General features: G+C 43.8%; 1 protein-coding gene across 1 annotated transcript; it reads right to left on the bottom strand.

The window, feature by feature from the left end:
• Nucleotides 1–1,464: 1,464 nt before the first annotated feature.
• On the bottom strand, nucleotides 1,465–19,416 carry STUB1 (STIP1 homology and U-box containing protein 1). The gene is made up of 7 exons (XM_084604866.1): nucleotides 19,180–19,416; nucleotides 15,407–15,605; nucleotides 14,931–15,096; nucleotides 12,742–12,808; nucleotides 10,730–10,786; nucleotides 7,321–7,437; nucleotides 1,465–4,240 (listed from the first exon to the last, which is right to left on the bottom strand). Exons 1-7 carry the CDS (start codon nucleotides 19,279–19,281, stop codon nucleotides 4,115–4,117), a joined length of 834 nt encoding a protein of 277 aa, XP_084460992.1. The 5' UTR covers nucleotides 19,282–19,416; the 3' UTR covers nucleotides 1,465–4,114.
• Nucleotides 19,417–20,692: the final 1,276 nt, after the last annotated feature.

Raw genomic sequence — 20,692 nt, 5'->3', positions numbered from 1 at the left:
CTAGGACACATCATTTCCGCAGGTGTCACGGCGGACCCAGACAAAGTGGAGGCGATTATGCAGATAGATTCACTAAGCGACCCGTCTTGTTAGAAGTCGTACTAGATCACAGAAGTAGAAGATTAAAGAGTTGAACTGCGTTTATGAACCAATCAATACATGGTCTTTATGTCTTCTGATGCTCGTCTGCGTTCGCCAGCTCGCCTCGACGATTTATCTTCTGCTTTTTCCTTGAGGCTCGGAAGCAGCGTATCCCAGGTAGAACACGTGATCTACAAGGTCCGTTCGTCTGTCACCAGTCGGCGCCAGTCGACTGGTGAGCTTTTCTTATTCAAGCGAGGAGAATTTATCCAACAGTCATTACCAGGACTAATGTATGCAGATGATATAGTACTGATGGCTGACAACAGGGTAGATTTGCAGGAGTTGATAGATATCTGCGGTACAGAGGAAGATAAGTTAGGTCTGCAGTTTAGCAAGGAAAAATCGGCAGTCATGATTTTTAATGATAATGAGGCCGGCGAACATAGGATACAGGAGGACATGCTGGAAGTAGTGGACAAGTACAAGTATCTTGGGGTGTGGATAAATAATGGAGCTGAATATCTAACGGAGCATGAAAAATATGTGGCAGCTAAGGGAAGCAGAAACGCAGCCGTCATGAAAAACAGGGCACTGTGGAATTACAATAGGTATGAAGTGATGTGAGGAATTCGGAAAGGGGTGATGGTTCCTAGTCTGATTTTTGCCAATTCAGTCCTGTGTATGAGATCAGAGGTCCGAGCACGGTTAGAAATTAAGCAAAGCGAAGTAGGTAGGCTTGCTTTGGGAGCTCATGGAAATGCTCCAAACCAAGGTGTGCAGGGTGACCTGGGATGGTCTTCATTTGAGAGCAGTGTATAAATTGTATAGAACACTGTATAAGAACACTGTATTTATACAGTGTATAAGAACACTGTATAAATTGCCATAGAGCAAAACATGAAGTCTGAGTTCCTGTCCAACAGGAGCACAATTTCATAAATAATAAGACACATGAACTAAAAAAAAAAAGAAGGGCTGAACCTTACAATATATACATACACGCAGACCTCGTTTAAGCCTTGGTTTTCATAAACCTAACCCTAACGCCCCCTTCCCACCTCTTTCCCCAGTGCCCACTCGTACTGCATGCCGCAGTGGGAATAGTTCCCGACCCACCTCCTTTTCCAGTGTCTTGCAAATGAAAATATAGAGGGCACTCACAAAGGCACTGTGGCAAGGCAAATCATGCCTTCGGGATGCGGCAAAAGCGCATTGGGCTCCAGGCCCGCCCCGAAGTTAAGACTTAATTTTAAGAAGAAGAATTTTAAGATTTAAGAAGTTAATACAGCACAGGATGAGACAAGTCAGTATGAGGACAGAGCAGAGGCCTACATAGCACAATACAACACCATGTGCGGCAACAAACAAATACAACTCAACTTGCAACTTGATCAGTGTTTATTATTTACACATAATGCTGCTAGGCGGGATCAGAGAAACAAAACAAAGGTGCATCCTATAGTCGTTTCACTTCCGCATCCCGCATATACAACAGCGTGGGATATTACGTAGGCTAGGCAATGCCATGTTAAAAAAAAAAAAGGTCATTGAAGGTTACGTGCCGATTGCCGAATGCCCCTCGGAAGCTCGCACTTCTCTCAGTCATTTAACGCACACACACACGAAACACCCTTCACCCTCATCGGCTCCAAATCACTGAGGAACTACCATGAGAAGTGCAGTAGCTGTCCTGAGAATGACCTATTACAGATAAAGCAAAAGAAACAGTCTTGCTGCACATATGCTGCGTAACGCTTGGTTGGCTGAGATGAGCAGCATTGACCACTGGCCACTACAGCAAGAGTCCTTTGTTGGTTGTGGTATGTAGAGTTTCATGTGCCGAAGCAGCTCATGGGCTATGAGGGATGCTGTAGCAGAGGGCTCTGGATTACATTCAACAACCTGAGAATCTTTCACAAGTACCGCTATCAGACAGGACTTGAGTGCATTAGCATTTAGCTTCCACTGAACTGCAGCCTCTACAACCTTGGGACCACCGGCTGAAAGCCAAAGTCACTGAGCTACCATGCCCGGTAACTGGATTCTCCTGAAGGTCTATGGTTCAAACAAGGAGTGTTACATTACTTTAACGCACATAGCATGCATTACTTGAGACATTTGCTGTGTTAGACAAGTCCACCATAACTACGATCAGAACCAAGCCCCTCTCCAAATGCAGTACAACTGCCCACTGATATGAAAATCTCAAGGGAAAGGTGAGATGTCTCCTAACAATGCTTAGACAATGTCTTGACACGCAGTAATTTGCTAAAACAGCATTGCAGCAACTGGCTGGTAAAAAGTGTGTGCCAACACTTATAACATTGCATGCTGACTGCCGCATGCAGAGCTCATAGCCTTGATCTGACAGGAGAACCTTAAGCTGGTTCTACTACACCGCACATGAAGAATTTGTCACCCGCTTAGTATAACATGCAGTGTTCGGCATTACGACGCTGTTACTTTCAGGTGCAAGACAAACACCATATACATGCCTATTACTGTAACCAGGCAACACGTCTGTATTTTTTACACCTCTCTAGGGCTCTGCCCCAATGACTAAAGAACTACACATTAACAAACCATGGTGACTGATTAACAGTGCAGCTGAGTCCATGCTGATACCAGATTTCTAGCTATACTAGTTGCAAATAAGCAAGTTCCAAGCTTCAAAATTGAGGACATAAGCTGGTCTGCAATATGGGGGTTAGCAGATTGTAGCGCCACCTGCAGTCAAACAGAGCACTCATAGCTGCAGAAGTTGCAGGGATAATTTGACAGCTTGTTACAAACCTTAACAGGTGGCACCACCTTCTGCCCACCTCAAAACTAGCCTCAGGAGACTCCCACTTTCTGAAGTTGAGCTTCACAAGTGACATGACTGAAAAGATGCTCGCAAAATTGTACAAAAACAACATGTTCACACAGTCCTATGCTAAGAGTTGCCTAACAAGTGTAAAAAGGTGTTCCAGGGACGGGGTACTAGAGGGCCCATCTGCACTTTTAGGCTGCTCTACAACCGCAGTTGACAACCAACTGTGAGTGCAGGGCGCAGAGAAGCAACACGGTGGCTACATCAAGCCACCCAAGAGTGACACACAAGGCAGTAATGGTTCCTCGCGTCCATGGCATAGTGTGTGTATATACAGCAATCCTTTACAATCACAGCGATAAAATATGATACCAAATACAAAGGCAGCAACAGACTTTGACCAAGAGGCTGTGCATGCGATTTTGTCAGAGACTCGCAGCGGGGCAAGAGGGTGAACCAAACCTCATGTTCTTTATATGACTTGCCAGATGTTATAGATCAACCATTCGCTGAAGGTCGGAAATTTGGGCTATCAGTAACAGGTACGCTTTAGAGTGAATCCTTCAGTTTTGACTGATTAACAAACGAAAGCTATAATCCAGTTAGATACAGTTCTAACTGGCTTATTAGACATGAACACAGATTCAAAATGATATTGAAAGCTTCATCTGAAAGGTATGTCACTACACTGACCTCTGACAGAGTTAATAAGCATAACGTTTTCCATAATGCTGCACTTTATCAGTTTTGCAAAGGAAAAAGCAATCAACCTGATCAAGGCAATATTAATCAGCGCACTTTAGTGGGAGCAGCCAGCCTCCCAACTCAAAATGTCGGGTTCATATTTGTGGCTTTTGGATCTAACCCACTGCTGTTGCAAACAAAGCCCTGAACAAAGTACACACTTAGAGAAACGCATAAAATGCAGCATGTGCACACCACACTCTTATTTCGCAGTCTCATTCACAGGGTCAGCTGGGAGCAATTGTGTGCAACCGAAGAGAAGAAAAGCAAGTGCAGAATGAACTCTGCTCGCAAAGCTGCCGGACAGAGCATGAAAGTGACTCATTCCTGAAAGTGCCAGCTGTCTCTGTCTTTTAGAAAAAGAAAAAAGAAATGCGAAAAGAAAAACCGGGAGTTCACAAGTTACTGAAACAAAAACAACTGGCTTTGGACAGTAGTACATCACGAGAAGGAGTGACACAGCAAAACTGCAATTTAGTAGTCGAGGGCCCACTCGTTTTCCGCGAGGAAAGCGTCCACCACTTCCTTCATCGCCAAGTTTGGGATCAGCTGGTCTTGGGTGAGTGGTGTCCTCGTCACTGGGTCAAAGTGGCCAACCCTCTGCAGACAAAGAGAAACGTCATGTCAAGGGTGGCGCTGAAGTAGTCACGACCCGAAAGCAAAGCAAGGCAAAGCAAAGCCAGTGGTCATGGGTGGAGTGGGTGCTAGGTAAAGCAAATAGAAAAAAGTTGGCACAGTTATTTGTTTATTTACAATACTATCAGTCCTATTCAGGACTAAGATAGGAGTTGTTTGGTTGCATAAAAGTACACATATAATAGTAAACTAAAAAAAAAAAGCACATAAAATACAGTAATGACCAAAAGCAAAAGAAAAACAACAACAAAAAAAAGAACAATTCATGAACAGCATACCAACAAGTGCTAATCTAGTGATTTAGATAACAGAGAGGAGAATTCCTCACAGCTCTTTGCATATACAATATTGCTGGACAGTTTATTCCAATCTCGCGCTGGACAAAAAAAAAAAAAAGGAATATTTCATGCAGTCTTTTAAAAATCTTTGTTCTTCTACATGTTTTGTATTCTTATTGCGCGTTATACAGGAAATGGACTGCTTTACGTACTGTTGCTTGTCAATCATGACTAGATTATTTATAATTGAATAGAAAAGAATTAAACGTTTATGCTTTCGCCTTAACTGAAGGGTGGCTAAATCTGCTTTATCATGTTGCTTTATCATGTAGCGGAGAAACTAAATCCTGTTTTCGATTAACAGAAAAAATAAATCTGAGTGCACGTCTTTGTACTAGCTCTAAATCTGATATTAAATACTGAACGTCAGGGCCCCAGACTTCGCAGGCGCACTCCGGCATTGGGCGCACCAACATTTTGCAAGTGATTAGCTTTGTTTCAGTCGAAGAAAATTTGAGTGTTCATTTTATGTATCCTAATTTTTTTATTGGCATTACTGATCACATTTAAAATGTGCGATTTCCAGCTCAAGTTTGAAGAAAAACTTGGCTGAACCTAGTTAATGAGCACAATCGCTTCTGGAGCTGACAAGGAGGCAATAATCCCTCCGCAGGCTAAAGTAAGGCCTGAAGTGATGCCCTACGTGCACAAATTATCCCCATGGCCTCAAGAACGTGGTAAACCGGCCGTTGGTCTTTTCAAAAGCCCCTCGGAAGCTTGGCCAATTGGCCCAACGCATCACCACCCTTGCGGTAACAAAAAGCCCGGGTGTAAAAAGAGGCATGGGAACCGCTTTACGAAATGCGCCACCGGCGTAGTGTACGAAATTTTCGATGTGTGGCAGATCGCACATTGGGAAAACAAAGCGTCGCATCAATGACCGGCTCAGGGAGCACGCAAGAGACCTAAAGAATAGGGAAGGTGCTACCCTTGTCGCGCACTACACTACTTACAAGGATTGCACACCGTTTTCAGGGTTGAGGATTTTAAGCAGAAGCAAATTAAAAACCACCCGTGAAACGATAGAAGCATGTTATATTCAGAGGGTTGGGTCAGACTATACTAGCGATAACGCAGAAAAGACTTTCCTTTCCAAGTTCTTAAGATAAAAGGTGTGATGCGTTTCTTTTATCTTTTTCCTTGCATGGTATGCGCTAGTCTGGATGTATATAAGTCTTGTGTGCGTCGCTAAATAAACAGTTCTGAGTCAGTGCTGTATTCGACTCTAGTCTTCCTTCTTTTCTTTGGCCGTGTGCCTTTGCGCTGAGAACTATGTCCTTAAATCTTCTGGTAAGCATTGTATCATGGACCAGTTGAGCTTCTTGCCGTTTGGTAGTCTTGACTGCAACCCTGGCACAACTTAGCGAGGCAGGTCTTGCACGTCAGCAGTATTGTTCTGACACTTGCGATAGAGTGTAAACATTCAGTAGACAGCCCAGGCACCGCATCATCTACGACTAATGTGGAAGCGAGCCACAGCTGAGCAGCTTATACGCTCTCTCTAAGCTGTCATGTGGCGGCGAGACCACTGGTTTAAACCAGCGGTGGAGTGGAGTATGAATGCACGAGGCTGTCACTCGCTTTACTATAACAATAAAAAACAATTCTGTAATCTACAAGACTAGCTACTGATATGTACAGTAAGTTATACATCTATTCTAGGACCTTATCACAATAACTCTTACATACTATTAAATGAAACATGAACAAGACTGTTGAGACAGGAACAATAAAGCAAGACTTCAGTTGAAAGAGAGTGGACGGTACTAATTGAATTTCATTCTGAATGGGCAGGGATCTTTGCATGGTAGTATTCAATGCTCCTTATCTGTATTTAGCCTTCAGTAGTTAAAACTTTTATACTCTCATGCTCACGTTTGGGTTTTGCTGTTAGTGTTTCATTTGATGTTAATGGTACCGATGTCAATTCCAAACTTTAAAATCTGCTTCACCTGGTAATGCTGCTACCTGCCCGGCTTCCAAATGAAATGAAAAATTATCACGGACAGCAAGAGAATTAGAAAATGCTTGTTTCCTGCAAAGTGTACGGCATGCTGTACAGAGCATATTCTAGTCTGTGGAAAAATAATGTGCACTTCTGTGTGCACGAATCCTAACTGATGACCTGCACCTATCGACACCGTGAAAGGGGACAGAATTACCAGAATAAGGCTGCGAATTTGAGATTAACAAAAGAAGAGAACACTGCTTACATCAAGACATACAGCATTCTACAGCACTGTAAAGATGTACGAAATGCAGCGCGAGCACTCTAAAAATGGGCTTAGCAGCGGATCTGTAGATTCCCCAGATATCTGAATCCATGCAAGCTCTATTCACGGTTCAGCCACATTGTAACTGCTCACTGTAAACCGTTTTGCTCTGCAGCTAGTGATAACATGAGCCCTTTTTAAGGGATCAGTCCATACTAGCATGCTTTTCAGGCAGGAAAGGACAGAAGCCAAAGGTATGTGGAATTCCTTGACACATTTTAAATTATGTTAAGTTTTTCCAATGTTCATGAGACTGAGAATCCCTGTTTTTTGAGAAAGAAAACTAACACTTTCAGACGGCTACTGCCTGCTATCCCTGCCCATGCAACAAAGGCAGCATGCACTGGCTTCTCATCATATTTTCTGCCATTGGGATCATTCAGCAGTCCGGAGGACACACTCTCAGCACAGGCGGGGGGGGGGGGGGGTTCACCTGTAGGTGCTCCTCAATGTCTCGCCGGTCGTAGGTGATGCCACTGGGAGTGATGACTGGCTCACGCATGATTTCAAAACTGATCTTGCCACACAGGTAGTCAGGCACGTCTCTTTTCTGCACACAGTCAAAAACATGTGCACCACTTCCAACAAAGCAATCTAGCAATCTGCCATGCTTCGACAAAAAAAGAAAAAGGAAAGAAAGCACCTTAACCTCTTTCTGGCCCATACAATCCGTGATGAAACCTTCTGCGGCATAATGCTCCACTTACAAGAAAAACGGTTTGGTTTATAGGGTTTAACGTACCAAAGTGACTCGGGCAATGAGGGATGCCGTAGTGGAGGACTCCAGAAATTTCGACCACTCGGGGTCCTCTAACGCGCACTGACATCATACAGTGCCCGGGCATCTTGAATTTTGTCTACACCTAAACATAGCTCCAGCAGCCAAGATTAACCAGCATCCTCAGACTCAGCAGTCAAGTGTCACGACCAGTAAACCACTGCAGTGTGCTTGCAGTAGCAACAGTAGTTGAACTGAAACGCCATATTCAAACATTGACCAATAATTACAACACTACTGAAGTCCTCACTCAATAATAAAGTCACTCAAAAAGAGGGCAATTACAGCACAGGGTATTTAGTGGCCGAACGTCAGTAGCAGGCAGAGGTCCCATGGCAGTTCACAGTGGTTATCGATTCAATCGCCTGAAGCAAAATGATATTTTTCATACCTAACTAGTCACGTGGAAACCAGGTGCACAGCAGAAAACCCCCTCTGGAAATTACAGCAACACCTTCCAAGTTAACACCAGGCATGCAACTCTACTGTACAATATTACAGAACACTCTCTCAATGTGATGCAAATTGCAGCAAGGCTACGATATTTGTTAAACAGTGCATTTACTGGATTCTAAAGTGCAATTTTTTTTTCCCATAAAAAAAAATCAAACAAAGAAATGCATGTAAGAATTGAACACAAAATAAAATTATGAGAGCAAATTGCAAAATTATGGCCTGGCCTTTCTGCATTTGTTGCATGTTGATATCTCTATGGTCCCTGGAAATAACTCCATATTGTTTACCACAGTCGCGGATACAGACATGCCTTACAAGCATCTAAAGTGTCTTATCAGCAAGGCTTCAACTTCCACTTGAGCCAATGTGGAAGTGCTGGATGTGGCAGAGTTTAACCTGGCTGAATCTAGCCAACAAGCGCAAGCTCCATAAACTTCCCGCTAGTCTACATCAGAAGGCTAGTCCGATCTAGCCAGACGCCTGCGGCAGAGCGTAGAGATTGACAGCGCAGGCATCATCCGTGGCTAGAGTGAGGAAGTGAGCCGCAGTTAAGCCGCCTACGTATACCCTCTCCCAGCAGCTGCCATGGCGGCGTGAGCACCAGTTTAAACCAGCGGCAGGGCAGAAGAAGAGCGCACGGCACGGCTGGTGATCACGTGATTGGGATGCTGATGTCAATAACGGCTCAGCCAACGGTGAGCTGAAGGAGCGAGCATGCGGCACAGAAAAAACTGTCGCATGCGCAGTACTTAGCTTGTGCAAATGAACGACCTCAGAGAATGGCTAGTGGTAGAGCTACGCTCTAATATGACAAGTTCATAACACCGCTGGGTTGAAAATGAGATCCTGTGTTTCCCAAGCCATGTGGCAGTTGGCCCACTTCACTCTAGTTATCTTGCAACTTCTATGAGTGGAGGGCGGAAGAAGGAAGGCAGGATTTTTGCCAGCGAGTAGACTACAAAGGCCAGATAAAGGCTGGTTTCCTGAAAAGTCTTGCAGCAGGATGAAATGTGCCTGATGATGATGAAAATGGATGACGAGTTTGCCAGCCAGGTGAGGAGAAGAAAGTGATGCAGTGGTATCGCTTACTTCATCATGACATTAGTGTGGCTACAAAAGTTGATTGCTCTAGTTGAGAAGATTCGTTAGTTCATTGAAGCATGAAAACCTGGAGTGCATTACGATCAAAGGCATTGTGCTTTTCTTTTTTGTGGGTGTTAAATACAGGTGTGCATGACAACTGAGTATACATGACAATGTGAAGCTGAGTGCAGCTTCTTCATGAAAGCTAGCACCCAACTGGCAAAAAGCTGCCAGCAATGCTACACAGCCTCCTAGTAAACAGAGCGTAACAGTGTCCTAGATTGAAATTTGCACTCAGAAAATCCAATCCTGGACCCAGGTCAATTATATTGAACAGACTGCCTGGTAAACTCCACTGTGATGTAGCCGGGATGCCAGAGCATTGATATGTTATTTTGTTTTTTTAATGAGGGAAAAAAAACATTATCCAGGAAACATACAATCCAAAGCACCCAACTCTGAAAAATGGCACCGTTGAATGAGGTACAAAGAAATTTATTGCCACTTTCGCCTCATAAAAATGCCTATCAGCATTTTGTGGCATAAGGTGCACAGAATTCCGCTCACATTTGCATTTTTCGTTGGTGTGGAAGATATTTTGCAACACATCCTGCCCAGTAACAGTGGCAATGGCGAGAACAGATTGCTTCCTCATTGCTTCCAAATGCTTCGCCCACTTACACCATTGCACTGTGGACAAGCAATCGCGATGGCTACTACATATATTACACGACCACAACTTATCAAAATTTTCAATGAAGCAGAAAGGAAATTGCGTCATCCGGAATGTATTGCTACAAATCATTCAAATCTTTATTTACTCTTTTTCGACAGCCAAATTTTTCGACAGACAGTTTATCATTGTGAATCTAGCGCACGGATCACTTTTGTATTCTTTGTTTGTTCATGTTCGTTGCCGCGAGATGTGGCTTTATCATTTCCTTTGTTGTGGCAGGTGATTCGAGATGTATGTCGAAGGATTCCAGACACATGCTTGTATTTCTACAATGTTCCCTGTTATGCTAGTCCCTGTTCGCGGTTTTGTCTAGATGCTTCTACGGCACTTTTAAATTTACCACTGACGAGTGAAACGGGCATTCGTAGATTGACGACTGCTGAGCACGATTGTTGCTATTGCCGTAGCCGATTGCTTAGTTCTTTTGGGGGCGTAAGTCAGCCCTATAAAGAGTTGAGTCCTAAGGAGATTATCTCTTCATTTCTTGCCGAAGGCATTGTCACCATAACGTAACAGTATTAACGTCCATGATTTTGAACCCATGAAATGGGGGACGTACCAATAAGGCTGAGCTTGTAATATTACTGCTATCAAACGAGTCGGCTGACATAAAGAGCAAACAGCCATGCACTTTACACACTGTCAATGCCAATTATTTGCAATGCAACACTTAAACATCCCTGATACTATAGTACCGAAATCACAAGCTGCACTGCGCAGGTACCGTGAGCATGACACACTGCCGCTTCTCGCTTTTCGGTGACACAAAGGGGTGGAGAGAGAACTCACCCGACGCCGGTCATCCACCTTGGCAAATATGCTGTTCAACTCTGATATGTACTTGTCCTGAAGATTTAAAAAATGCAAGGTTTTAGAAAGACTGCCATCCACTTCCCACACATATTTAATTTTGCCACATCTAATGTGTGCCCCTAAACATCACATCAGACACAGTGGACAGTGTGGAACAAATATTGAAAAGTTGACAATATTGACATTAACTCAGATTTCACAGCCTTCAATCATGCTGGCATTATGGGGCAGCCTAGTAATGCGGCCGATGAAGGGAACTGGCGAAAGGTAGCAATTACAATACACTGAGGCAGATGTGGAGAGAAGTTCTCAGGAAAAAGCACTGTAAAACAAACAAAAATATTTACATATCCGAGGCCAAAGCAACCCCCCCCCTACACACACACACACACACACACACACACACACACACACACACACACACACACACACACACACACACACACACACACACACACACACACACACACACACACACACACACACACACACACACACACACACACACACACACACGCATGCACTTACCCATGCATGCTAATCCATATAATGGCAAGTAATGCTGAAGAACTTACGAGTGTGTTGTCTGGTTTGGTTTGGTTGGGTTTAACATCCCAAAGCGACTCAGGCTATGAGACACACTGCAGTGGAGGGCTTCAGAAATTTAGACTACCTGGTGTTCTTTAATGTGCACTGACATCGCACAGCACACAGGCGCCCTGCTTTTCGCCTCCACCAAAAAAAGGGCCGCGAAGGCCGAGATTCGATCCTGCATCCTTGGGCACAACAGTCGAGCGCCCTAACCACTGCACCAGAGCGATGGATCCGAATGGCATGTAAATGTGCGCTACATCATCAGGTTGTTTAATTACAGGACAATGCAACACCTGGGACATCTTCAATGCCTTGTTTTATGCAGGACAACTGAAGCGCGGACCCATTTTGCAAAACATGGCCCACAATGTTTACTTGAAAGAGCACATCACCTGCATATGTGCACAAGCACTACAGCGAAAGTGCACTGACGAGTGGCTCGTCACTTTTCCTTGCGCTTTGCAAGGCCTCATTGAATCTCCTCCACATTCAAATCTCTTCGGATCCACAGTTATGCCAGTCAGTGCTGTCAACAATTTCCCTCGTCTCACTTGGAAGCAATGAATCAGACTCGGCCACTTCCAAACCCTGTGTGCTGGCTGCGCTGGCCGAAGCATCGCCCTCAACAACTCGGCCTAGAGTGGGCACAAAGCCTGCACTGATCCTAAGTGATGTAGAACCACGCAATAGTAAAGCCACTTAGAAAGGCATAGAGCTTTACTTCATCAGCTGTTGCTGATGACATGGTCCTGAAGATGCTGTCTGGTACTTAAATGGCTACTTACTACACTTACCTTGCTGGTTTGTAAAAGAAACGCTTCGAATTACCTTCCATCCTTGTCTTATCATCTCTTTACCGCTTTATTGTGAATACAATGCGGCTAAGAAACAAAAAAATTTGATTTTGTGTGAAAACCAAAGCACTGCATGAACATAGCATCATCTTCCGCTGTTTCTGTCATTCAAGTGGAACAGTTGAGAAATGCGTGCGACACAGTCCAGCGCAGCAAAACTGCACACGCTGCACCTCCACTTCTTGCCAGCACTACCTCATGCTTTGCGCTGCCCAGTGCTGAGAAATTTCAGCCCTTTCTACCCTGCCCTACTTCTCGCCGCATTTTTACTCTCTTTTATTCTCCCAACGGACAATCTCGCCCTTTTTCCATGTCCATGGCCAGCTCTGCCTTTCCTTTTTCCTACGTGCCATGTTTTAAGTCATTGCTTCCAAGCCCTCACAAAGCTGGTGGGTCTGGTGGTAATGCCGGAGAAATATGTTGCCACATCCACAGATTTCCAAAGCTTTAGTCAAAACCTCCATTACTCATACAATCAGAAGAGCCAGCACTAAACAGAGTGAACACAGAAAAAAAAAAAGGAAAAAAAAAATCACAAACCAGCGCAGCCTCCATTCGGTCAATGTCACCTTGCCGAGAACCCTTCATTTTCATCTCCTGTGCCCTCCTAAAAGAAAGGAGACACCACCAAAAACACCCATTAGAATGCATTCATCCTAGTATGTAAGCATCTGTGCATGTAATGACCCAGGTACTGGCAAAATTCACCTCCCGCATTATGGGTGCGAAGAATTACTTAAGTATGCAGAGAACTACACTAAAACGAAAAGCACTCTAGAGTTGCCAAGCAGCAAAAATTGAACAAATGTTAATCACTGACACAACTGGTGAAAGCAACATTAACATAAGAGAACTCTAAGAAAACAAGTAAAAAAATATGATCAGTCAATGACACGAGACGAGACACCAGCTCCAGCTCTAAAATATGAACCCAAAATGAGATAAATAATGATGAATGCAGCAAAGTTAGTTTTCTTTGTCCATGCAATGATTGCACAATAGAATTCCAGTATAGATAGGGGTTGTACTTTGCAGTTCATCTGACGAAAACCAGTAAAAGTATGACGAATCCCTCTTTTGAAACTTGATTTTAACCAGGAAAGGTCAGTATTCTTGTCTTGTCATGCAAATCATTTTTATTTATTTTTTATTCATACAATACTGCGGACCAAACAGTCCAAGCAGACGACAAACTAAATATACATCACAAGAATTCATTCTTTGAGAAATGAAGGGATGTTTTACGTGTTCAAAGAAGATATTTGGGCGAGTTGGTAAGTTGTTCCAGCCAGAAATGGTTCCGAGGAATGTAAGAAAACGTAAATGTGCTTGAGTATTGAAAAATAGAGAAGTTATGATGATGGCGAACCTTACGAGTTCCCAGAAGTTTTAGATAGTAGGTGAAATTCCTAATTTGCTGCGAATAAGCGAGTGCATAAATGACAAGCGCACCACTTTTTGCCTAATTCAAAGTGGAGAAATGCCAATCGCGGTCATTGGGTCAGCCCGTGAAACAGTGCAGCGATATTTATTACCGATCAAGTGGAAAGCGTGCCACTGCACTTTTTCACCTTCAGCTATGTGCGTCTTTTTTTGTGTGCGCGTCCCAAATTATCAATGCATATTTTAACCTCTGCCTTATTAGCAGATTACAGGCTAATAGCTTTACTTTGCTGGGGATTCTTTTCAGTTTGTGATGGAGAAAGCCAAGTTTTCAAAAGGCTGATGATGTTATGTGTGCATATGATCGTTCCATGTTAGGAGCATATTTATGATAATACCAAGGTACTTGAATCATGCTCTGGCTACTGTCAGGACCGAACGTTTGCCTCAACATTGCCATAGACATGCAGCCCACGTTACCCTCGCCTTCTCACTCAACCCAGGTCAACAAACGAACGATAACATGTCAACCTAGCGGTTAAAAGGAAGCTTTTCACTGGAGTTTTTGTATGCCGGCTATCCATTTATCTGCATTACTTTGAAATGATTTTTTATACAAACGCAGCTCCAAGTACTAAAATTTGCACTTTCATTGCCTGCAAAAAAAATGTGCAGACAAGGATGCCTGGACAAACTGTACACGACTTTTGACCACATTGGAATGCCACATTGAATCACTGAAAAGAGCCGGTAGTTAACATGCTGGAAAGAAAACAAAAACATATTACCCAAGAAGAAAACAACAAAACTTGCATTCCGAAAAAAAAAAAAAAAAAAAGCATGCCACTTTCTGAAGAACAAACAAACAAAAATAAAACGAGAAGTCCAACCCATAAGTATAACATAAACTGCATGACACAAGCAGCTCATGAAGGCTGTTCCAGCACGTTAGATGAGTGTTGGCTGCCATGACTGAGAGTGATTATTATCAGTTGCAGTAAGGTGAGATACAACCGAATAAAGAAAACTGTCATGACATCAGATGCGAACAGTGCGACTCAGTAACAATGAAATCTCGGTGAGTTGGTACATATTCACATTGCTCAACAGTGTGTGAAGGACGAGGCAGACACACTGTCTCTATTCCGTCCTGTCCTCGATGAGCCATTGAGCAATATGAATCACAGTGTGATAACTGTAATGTAATGAACTGCGAGCCATGGTGCAAGCTTTTCACTCATGCCAAGGCAACCTCACAAGCCCCTAACAGCTGTCGTAGTGAAAAATGACCTGCAGTCGTGCCACTGCCAAGGAAGAAGACAGGAAGAGGAGGGAGGCGTACGCACTTCTGCTTGTCAAGCAACACAAGCTGGTTGAGGTAGGTCTGCAGCTCAATCTCCTGCTGAAGGCGCTTCTCCTCGAGCAGCTGCCAGCGCCGCTTGCGCGCCATCCGCAGCTGGCACGCTATGTCGTCCCCAAAGTTGAGCTTCTGCTCACGTGCCAGGTCACTCGCTGCAGAATGCCAACACATAACACCCCTCTTCTTCAGAATGAGCTCACACTTTACTCCTTACAATGTTTAATAAGAATGACCAGTACCTAGAACATACAAACTGCACTTGGAATGAAAAGATCACATTCTCTGCTGGTAAGAACAGTTACTACACTCCTGTATGTAGCCCTACCAGATGAACAGGAGGTTGAAGCTCTAGACTGGAAAAAGACAGCCACCTCCAATACTCAGATGTTGACTTCTTCAGCTCCCTAGCTTCAGCTCTGGACTGCTTGGAAAAGCGAGAAGGAAGAGGGCAAAGGAAGGTACCCCTTTGGAGGTACTTGACGGCATCATCATAGTTGTCCATCTCCTGCAGGGCCTGGCCTAGGAAGAAGTGGCCCTTGACGGAGCTGGGGTCCAGGTCTAGGGCCCGCCGGCAGTCTTGGCACGCCAGCTCCCACTGCTGCAGCTTGAGGTAGCAGAGGGCCCGGTTGGTGAAGTAGGTTGCCGTCGAGGGGCTCTTGATCTGCAAAACAGGGGTGCGGTGTGAACATCAGAACAGAACTGCTCCTAGTAAACTGAACAAACAGAGCCACTCCGAACACTTTCAAGCACACGCTTTACATTTATTTATTTATTTATTTATATATTTATTTATTGATACTGTAAGCCTTTTGACAGGCTAAGAAACCCCAGGTGGTCGAAATTTCCGGAGTCCTCCACTACGGCGTCTCTCATAGCCTGAGTCACTTTGGGACGTTAAACCCCATCACCAAACCAAATCATACAGGTGTGCGTAATAAAGTCATAAATTTACCAACAATTTACAATACATTACAGCATTACAACTCTCATTCAAATGATAATCAAAAGTCTCTCACTGAAGCTGATGCTTTCCTTTCTCTGAGGACTTCCCTCTCTCTCTCTCTCACCTTTACCCAGTCATTACAAGTGTGCTGAAAGCAATGCTAGCAAGCCCATCATCAACAGTTGAACTATTGCCATGGATTAACCACACTTGGTCAGTGGAACCACATAGAATATCAAAGGCTAACTCAACCAAATCAGGGTTTGGTTTGTAGGGTTTATCGTCCCCAAGGGACTCGGTATGAAGGATGCCGTAGTGGAGGGTCCTAGAAATTTCGACAACCTGAGGTTCGTTACCGTGCACAGAGTCTGGCGCTGTGCAAGGTTGCAAAGATGCTGGAAGGACGAAGAGATCTTATGGAAGGATACACATGCTTGGACCATGTTTGGTCCGCAGTACGTGATAAATAAATAAAAAGTAAACAAGAGAAGGAACACCACAGGATTCACACGCAACAAATTCGATGGAAAGTTTGCCAAACAAATGCACAAAGCGAGCTTGATTCACTCTCCAGGTGGCTTGTAAGACCTTTACAGAAAAACTGCACCTGGATAAAGGGCAAAGAAGATTGGACACTGCTAAACACTGCACTGAAGATGGTGTGCAAAGCATGCTTCAAGAAGACTACGATTTTTTACCAAAATCCCAACCAGCGAAAACGAGAAATCATGGAAGAGTGCTTTATTGAAAAGAAGAGAGATATGTGTGTCACACTAATGAAGCAGATGAACACAAAAAAGAAATCACCTACACTAACACAACTACCTACGAAAGTATCTCTTTTGTCATGCTGTATGATAAGGTGATAGGCTTTTAAATTTGCTGCTTTTGTAAGTAGTGATGTTAGTGTGGCTATGCTGATATTCTGTTTTTCAGAGCCATTTGTGTTTTGTTTTTGAAGGTTGTTTTGCTGCATGTTTTTCACGTTTTATTTTGGTGCGTGGACCAACCACTTATGTTTATATATGCGTTCACTAAAAGCTTAGTGGTGAGAAAGTGCTTGTAGTGTCCATTTTTCGTAGTCCTTCGACCCTCTGTGCTGACTTTTTCTACCGTGACAAAAAATATCTAACTCGCTTAATTCGGCATTCTTCTACACCAGCTTATATACACAGTTATGATTGAATGACCGCTGGTAAACAACAATAATATGAATAATGGCACACACTTGGACAGAGAAAACAATACTACAAGCTGCTGCTAAAAGTGCTAATTTAATTGCCTCGCCAAATAATACAAAGCAACAGCTGACAAGCACAGGCATTGCTTGTGAAACGGAATACTTCAGTTTATGCTCGAACTGTAACCACATCCAGTGACATAACTAAATGCCAATAAAATTTTGGAATAGCTGCGTCAATTTCCTGACCAAAGCAATATACAAAAATTGCTAACAGAAATAAAAACAATAAAAAATGGCACAAAAATCCTGTCAGATCATCTGGTATGAGGCAAAAATGAGGTCAAGCCCATTTCTGGGAAGTCTGGGCTCATTTGTCTGTTGAATATACACAGCTGCACAGCTGCTCACTGATATAAGATATTGTTGTAAGACACTGGGCCATATGCTGCTTTACAGTACAATCACTCAAAAGGGATTTGTTCCCAAACACGCACAAATACACAAAAAAGGACCACTGTGTACAGAAAACGGTTTCCTTTGGAGTAATCATTGATCATAAATAACGAAAAAAAAAAAAAAAGAAACATGCATTTTAACTTGCAAACAGCACTTTTGTATGCTCCAACTCGTTTGTTAAACTGAAAGTTGCCGTATACTGAAAGCTGCTAAATGTGAGATAGATTCGCATTAGACCCAACAATGTTACAGTGGGGCATCTTGATAAAATTTATATATAAAGTTTATTCAAATGAAGTTTGTTCAAGTGGCGTTTTATGATTATGAAACTGTTTGTTTACAAACAAATAATGGTGAGGCGAAAAAAAAAAACTGCGGACCCACGGTGGGCTCAGATAAGCGCTGTCACTGCATATCTCAGCAACAGTGGGAAAGATTTCTCTCAACGTAGGCGCTATATACTTGCGCCCTTTATAACCTTCACAAAACTCGACGCTATCTAGTTCCAGCCCTTTATAACCTTCAGACAATGAGGGCTCTTTGGGCCGACCGACCCCCCCGCCACGCACTTGCTCGCTGATCCTGCCACGCGAAGCCGAAACTTGACAGGCGTCACCGTCAGGCCGTCGTCGAGAAGGATTACGTCGGCAGACAGCGAATCACCAGTGATGCAAGACAGCTATTTCGCCCATACATGTGCGCAGATAAACAAAAATAAGGAATATCTGCAGGAATAAAAACGGACAGGTTACATCGATGGTGTAGCTCTTTTATCATTTTGTTTTTGGAAGGCTGACACAATAATAATTGGCTTTTCTCTTACAGGACTTCGGTATGCCGCACGTCAAAATATACTGGCAGACGACAGGCTTCGAAAAAACGACGGGATGACGGTAGAGCGATCGCGCTGCGACAGGTCGTTGATATCTTTCCCGATGGTTGTCTCTCATGGCGCGACATTTTATTCTTGGCGACGTCAAAAACTAGTTCTGCCTAGTGCTCCCATTTGTCGAAAAACAACTTCTAAAAGACAAAAAAAAAAAAAAAAAACGCGAATGGCGATAAGCGTCAAAACGTGCACGGCGCTGTCGCAACTGAGTACTACTGGAGGCATTCATTGCCTCGGAGCTATATGTATAAAAAGGAAAACTTCTGTTTATAACGACGCAGACAGCTCGTCAAAAACATTACAAAACAAAACCGCACGACGCATGACGGCGAGCGGCACAAAATTTTCAATGCCATCTCCAAGCGTGAAACTGAAACAGCTTCCGTGTCGCATCAGCTGTTTACAGCAACGAACGGCCAGCTGAACGTTGTGACCGTGACTATTTTGAACGAAAAGCTTGTCATGAAAATGACAGCGCAATATAAAACCTATAAAAATAAGCCTTGCAAATGTAAGTGGAAATGCTCTTGTAAGAGTAAGATTTCGACTGTTTACAGATGATTTCGATCACGATGAAGATCATTGTCTAGCTTGTCCGTAAAGGGTTTCGCGTTACCTTCAGCCCTCAATTAACAAGTTCGAACAAATATTAACTACAGCTATTAAAATAGGATGACGGTACCCACAATATATTAAGAACCAGGCGGTAATGTTATAAGTCGGACGACTGTCGTCGAAAGGATCATGACAACGTCGCAACTTACGATTGCCTTGCTGTAGCACGATATGGCGTCTTCATACTTGCGGGCACTGAATAATTTGTTACCGAGGTCCTTCAGTTCGACGGCAGTCATATCGTCTTTCATAATCCGGTTATGACACCGGGCAGTCCACAGGGAACGGCAATGTAAAAAAGAAACAATTGCACTTGTCCCGTTGTCTAGCCGATCTGCTAACCTCCGGCGGCCGCCATTTATTTTCGGAGCTTCCCGCCAGGCTTCGACAACATTGCTCAAATGCCAAAGCCCGCGAGCTGTTTGTCGGCGCTAGTGTCGAGTCAGTCAATACAGTACTCCATAAATCTCTGTAAAGTGTAAGCCCTGCTCTGGCTGCATGTTGAAGTCGTCTGAATTTACGAAATGTAATTATGACGTTTACAGAAGCCACTGATTAGTAATGCGTTCACCAACTGCTGAAAAACTGTCTTAAACGCTCTCCTAATGTTCAAAAGGAAGTGAAACCAGACTGCGAGACAAAGAAAAGCATATATTGAATCCGGATACTTCGAATTATCGCCTATATCGTACACACAGACTATGTTACGAAAAAGTATAGGAAATAGAAGGAAAGAGCTCCACTGCACACCTGAAAGTGGCGCTTATCGTTACGGTACTCTTTTTGCTACCTTTTCGTGCGCGGAGAGGGGTCAAATGCGTGGCCTTTGGCGATTGCTGGCAGCGCTTGCAAGTATGGCCAGACAACAGGCATAAGGATCAAAATCAGATTCTCACCACTCCCAAGGAACATGCACCCGGCACATATAATGATGGCAGAAGAAAACACAAAGCAAAAGACCTACAGAAAAAAAAAAACTAGCAGACAGACAGGACGTGGCTTACACGGACGCGGCAGAATACGAACACAGAACGGGTTTCATAGCCCTAGCGACCAGGGAGGTTGGGGACCAAGTCTCGTGCTGTAGCACCTGACTGAGGGACGCAACAGCGGCTGAGGAGGTGGCCATTTCATTAGCATTAATTCACATAATGTCAGTGTGATTATCACCGATTCCCAATTGGCTATCCGAAACTATAAAGCAGGCAGGGTATCTGTCGAAGCAGTCAAAATTCTGACTACCAGACCGCACCGGAGGAGGTAATTGACCTTGTCTGTGCTCCTGCCCATGAGGGCCTGTGAGGAAACCGAGACAGCGCATGTATTGGCTCGAGGACTCGCACACCGAGATCACAATGCGGACTCGTCAAGCAGACAGCCCCTTACAGATTATAGTTTAGGAAGGCAGACACTACCACGAGCATGCAATTAAAGGTCTCGGCAGAAAGGAAGAAGTCATATGGTGAAAGTTGCAGGCGAGGGTTTTTCCCACCCCTCTCGCACTAAGCAGATGGCATCCCGCGATACAGGATCCAAGGTGTAACCACTGTAATTGCAGACATGATCCACATATTATTAAAAGGATTTGCAGCGCTAAAGGACGACACAGAGAACAAGAAGCACAGGACAGCGCAAATACTTTAGTTCGTGCAAACACAGAAT

Source organism: Amblyomma maculatum, chromosome 5 (assembly GCF_055883805.1).
Source record: "Amblyomma maculatum isolate TAMU_Amacu chromosome 5, ASM5588380v1, whole genome shotgun sequence".
Lineage (NCBI taxonomy): Eukaryota > Metazoa > Arthropoda > Arachnida > Ixodida > Ixodidae > Amblyomma > Amblyomma maculatum.
The sequence above is the reverse complement of the archived record's forward strand: the minus strand, read 5'-3'. Positions and strand labels throughout refer to the sequence as shown.

Bases quoted from the DNA above. Each gene is read 5' to 3' on its own strand.
- STUB1 (XM_084604866.1), bottom strand. From the start codon at position 19,281: ATGAAAGACGATATGACTGCCGTCGAACTGAAGGACCTCGGTAACAAA. The intron at 15,097-15,406 runs GTACCTTCCTTT...GGCATTCTGCAG, and splicing joins CGTCAAGTACCTCCAAAGGG to CGAGTGACCTGGCACGTGAG. The intron at 7,438-10,729 runs GTGAGTTCTCTC...GACTGTGTGCAG, and splicing joins AGGTGGATGACCGGCGTCGG to AAAAGAGACGTGCCTGACTA.